Source organism: Mesitornis unicolor, unplaced genomic scaffold (genome assembly GCF_000695765.1).
Source record: "Mesitornis unicolor isolate BGI_N332 unplaced genomic scaffold, ASM69576v1 scaffold10598, whole genome shotgun sequence".
NCBI classification, from domain to species: Eukaryota; Metazoa; Chordata; class Aves; order Mesitornithiformes; family Mesitornithidae; genus Mesitornis; species Mesitornis unicolor.
Genome location: NW_010201130.1, coordinates 4,170 through 8,063, shown reverse-complemented (window position 1 = coordinate 8,063; position 3,894 = coordinate 4,170). Strand labels below are relative to the sequence as shown.

At 47.8% G+C, this 3,894-nt stretch overlaps 1 protein-coding gene across 1 annotated transcript; it reads left to right on the top strand.

The window, feature by feature from the left end:
• Window positions 1-84: 84 nt before the first annotated feature.
• Window positions 85-3,688, top strand: RPA2 (replication protein A2, 32kDa; the record flags this gene model as incomplete). The annotated part of the gene is made up of 7 exons (XM_010189973.1): window positions 85-186; window positions 279-392; window positions 1,396-1,470; window positions 2,093-2,206; window positions 2,524-2,634; window positions 2,812-2,906; window positions 3,604-3,688. Coding segments are annotated over 7 exons (696 nt in total), but the record flags the coding sequence as incomplete, so codon positions are not given.
• Between the last annotated feature and the right edge of the window lie 206 nt (window positions 3,689-3,894).

The following is a 3,894-nucleotide window of genomic DNA, read 5'->3' as shown; positions in this document are numbered from 1 at the left end:
GAAGCAGGTAGGCCGGGAGCGGGGCCGCGGCGGAGCGGGGCCGCGGCTCTCCGGCGGTGCTGACGATCTCGCCGTCCCTTGCAGAGAATCCGCTCCCAGAACATCGTGCCCTGCACCGTGTCGCAGCTGCTGGCAGCAGAGCAGGTGGAGGAGAACTTCCGAATCCGCAACATGGACATCTCCCAGGTGGGCGGGGGGGAAGGCAGTGGGTGGGCTGCGGGGAAACGGGCTCGTTTCCCGGGGCCTTCCCGGATCAACTCTGGCCTCCTCTGTCGCAGGTCACCATTATGGGGATAATTCGGCACGCTGAGAAGGCACCGACCAACATTCTCTACAAAGTGGATGATATGACAGCAGCCCCGATGGATGTCAGGCAGTGGGTTGATACTGATGTAAGCACAACACTGATGAACGCACTTCATTAAAAGCTTTTGGGAGCGGAGAAGAGAGAAAAGTTGTAGAATCATGGAATACCTCGAGTTGGAAGGGATCTATAAGGATCATCATGTCCAAATCCCTGCTCCTCGCAGGACTTTTTTATCAGAAAGATACAGCTTTTGTGAAAAGCATTTTAGGGATAGCATGTCTCTGAAATCCAAGGGAGATGCTGCTGTAGCAAAGATCACTGGTGCTGCATGTCACTCTTCTCCTATTTTGTAATTAATACGTGATTCTACATTGAATCACTTTGTGTAGTTTTTTAGAGTTTAGCTGCTGAAGCTCAACTACTATTTCATAGCCGAATTGAGAGATGTATGCTTAGTACCTTGGTGTAGAAATACAAGGAGAGAGGGGACAGAGATGCTGCTCGTGGCTCAGTGGCTGAGATGAAGACGCGTTACCAGTGAGCATTGTCTTGTTTCCTGATGCCTGAAGTGCTTCCACTGGACTCTTCTGCTGGGATAGCAGGCCCAGGCCTTCAAAACCAGCCCGCGTTATCTGAACCTGTATCTGAAGGCAAACAGCTGAGTTCAGTTGAACAGCTTTGGGAGAGTTATTAGGCAAACATTCAGTTACCTTAACTGTAAGTTTATTGTAACTTCAAAAAGGATTCTGGCCAGCTTCCATTCCCCTAGCCAGGTTACGTAGTTGAACACTCACTTTTTTTACTATTTGAGGGTTCTTTCCTCGTGTTGCTTGGTGAAAATCCCTCAGAAGTGGACAGAGAGCAGAGCAGACAACTGGCTTTGACTGCTTGCAAGTATACAGTGTGTTCAGACCAGCCAATATTTTTTTCTCTGTCTTTCATTTACGGTTATGTTTAACTAACCGCTCTTACTGGACGTAGGGATGCATGCTGTCTGTGTTTGCTTGAGATAAGCCTCCTTCCCCAAGGCATTTATTGTGATAATTGGAAACATGAATCAGCTAAACCTTTCTTTTCCTCTCTGTTAGGAGGCAGGTGGTGAGAATGTTGTGGTACCTCCAGGAACTTACGTAAAAGTAACGGGCCACCTTCGCTCTTTCCAGGTGAGGTCACGTAAGCCACATCTGACTGCAAGGCACAAGGCTGCGGCAGTGGTGTGAGGGATTGGTGATCTGGGCTCCCTTTAACGTGTCCGCTTAATCATGGTCTTTGGTTATCCTTTCCTGTGGACAAATCCTTGAATGTGTTTGCCAGCACTGTATTTGATAACACTTTAAATGTGCCTAAATGCAAAGAGCAGAGGACCTGTTTAAAGTGCCACTCTCCATCAGTACGCTGTTTTCAGCAGAACAGGGTTCTCACCACCAGATTCTCGAGTGTTTGTGTGGTAGAGCTTACACCAGGTTCTGGTCAATGTGGATGCTCCTCATAACATATTATGTGATGTGGTTGCCTCATCACTAAATATTGTAACTAAATATATGAATAAATATTCAAATAATAGTGCATGCGTTAAAGCAAAGTGCAGCTAATTACCAGCTGGTTACCCTGTCTGCATTGTCATGCAGAATCACATCTGAAAATGTCAGTCAGAAAATTTTGTACTACTTAGGTGGAGATGAGCTCCATACCCACCACTGTCTCTGTTCCTGGAGAGAATGGTTGGACTGGCATGTTCTTGTTATGTTAATTTTATTTTATTTGCTTTTTTTTGTCTTCTGAAAGAATAAGAAAAGCTTGGTGGCATTTAAAATAATGCCTCTGGAAAACATGAATGAGTTCACCGCACACATACTAGAGATTGTCAACGCACATATGATCCTCAGAAAAAACCTTATGGTATGTACTTGAAGATCCTGAATCTGTCATAACCAGTAGCTCTGTAAGGGCCGTTTCCCAAAGAGAGGGACCTCTTGGTTCGTCAGGGAAATTGTACATCAGTTACGGGGCTGTAAAGCTGGAAGCTGCTGGAGGGCTGTGGTGAAGGTGTATCAGGAGTCCTGGCTTCCTTGGAGATTGTGTTGCAGCCCACTTTCATCGATTTCTTTTGGGAATCTCTTTCTGATGACTGTCTCTCTGAAATAACACCGAGTCTTTAATGCTGTGGGCTTGTGGCAGCCTGTGTAACCACAGCAGTTTTACTCTCGTAATTGCAGTCAGCACCAAGAATGCCTCAGTCGTTCTCCTCCGCCGGGATTGGTGACGTGGGGGGCTACGGAGGAGGGGGCAGCCTACCAGTGAACGGACTGACAGCGCATCAGAGTCAGGTGGGTGCAAGTGGCTTCTCCAGGAGCACAGCAGTTGCCGCGGAGGCTGCTGTGGTGTGGTTTGGACACAGGAATGCGAGCTCGGTTACGCTTTGAGGACAGACAGTTCTTCCTCAAGCTTGCCGGCGATGGTAGAGAAGCTCAGCTGTGTGCTTATGGTGGGTCTTGTTTTTTCAGGTGCTGAACTTGATTAAAAACTGCCCTGTCCCAGAAGGCATGAGTCTGCAAGAGCTGAAGGTTCAGCTTCACAACATGAGCATGTCGACGATCAAGTAAGTGTGTAGGAACGGAGGATGTTCTGGAAATCCAAGCAGTGCTTCCTGGAGTCTGATAAAAGGAGGCAGAGAGGAAAACGGGGCCAGCCCAGATCCCTACTTGTGACAAAGTGCTGGCAGTTTCAGATGTTCACAGTAGGATGCAGTTGTGGGCCAGAGCTTTTGAAGTCTTCAAGAGCTTCAAACCCTTGTCAGTTGAAGGGGTGACAAAGTGCTTTGCTCCCTGTTTTCAAAATAAGCTGTTGAAAAGCTCAGTAGCAAAGCAACAGGCGCCTGGGAGTACTGCCCTGCCTCAGCAGTGTTTTCTACCACTCAAGTACTACCTTGCACGCTCAAAATTTGGCCACAGACTGTTTCTTTGCTCTTCTCCTTTGCTGTTGCCTTCTACTCCCTGAGGCTTAGAAAAACGGTAATTAATGCCCATTATCTTGCTGTGTCCTGTCCCCTGTGAAGCAAAGGGGTGGAGCAGTCAGCGCTGCTGGGGAGCACCGTGCTTTGGAGAAGGCTCCTGTACCTGCTGAGTGGTGCAGCAGCACTTACAGCTCCACAGGACAGAGCCACCACGATCTTCCCTTGGCAGATGGCAGGAGGGAGCAGTAGGGATGGGGTCTGTAGATAGGGAATCCCTGAGAGAAAGGAGTTGATAAGAACTAGTTGGCAATTGCTTTTTTTTTTTTTAAATTTTCCTTCAAAGGCAAGCTGTTGAATTCCTTAGCAGCGAGGGACACATCTACTCCACGGTGGATGATGATCACTATAAGTCAACAGATGCTGAGTGAGATTTCTGCCAGCTGGATTTAGTTCTAAGCCAACGCTTGTCTGTGTTTCCAGTTAATCCTGCTGAGCTTTGCGACACGGAAGGTAATCTTTGCTCTTTCTAGCCCCTGAAAGCCCCGTTACTCTCCGAGTGCCTCCTTGGCAGTCAAGGACGAGCAGCACGAATAGGATTCTCTAACTGGACTCAATTATATGCTGTGACCATAAA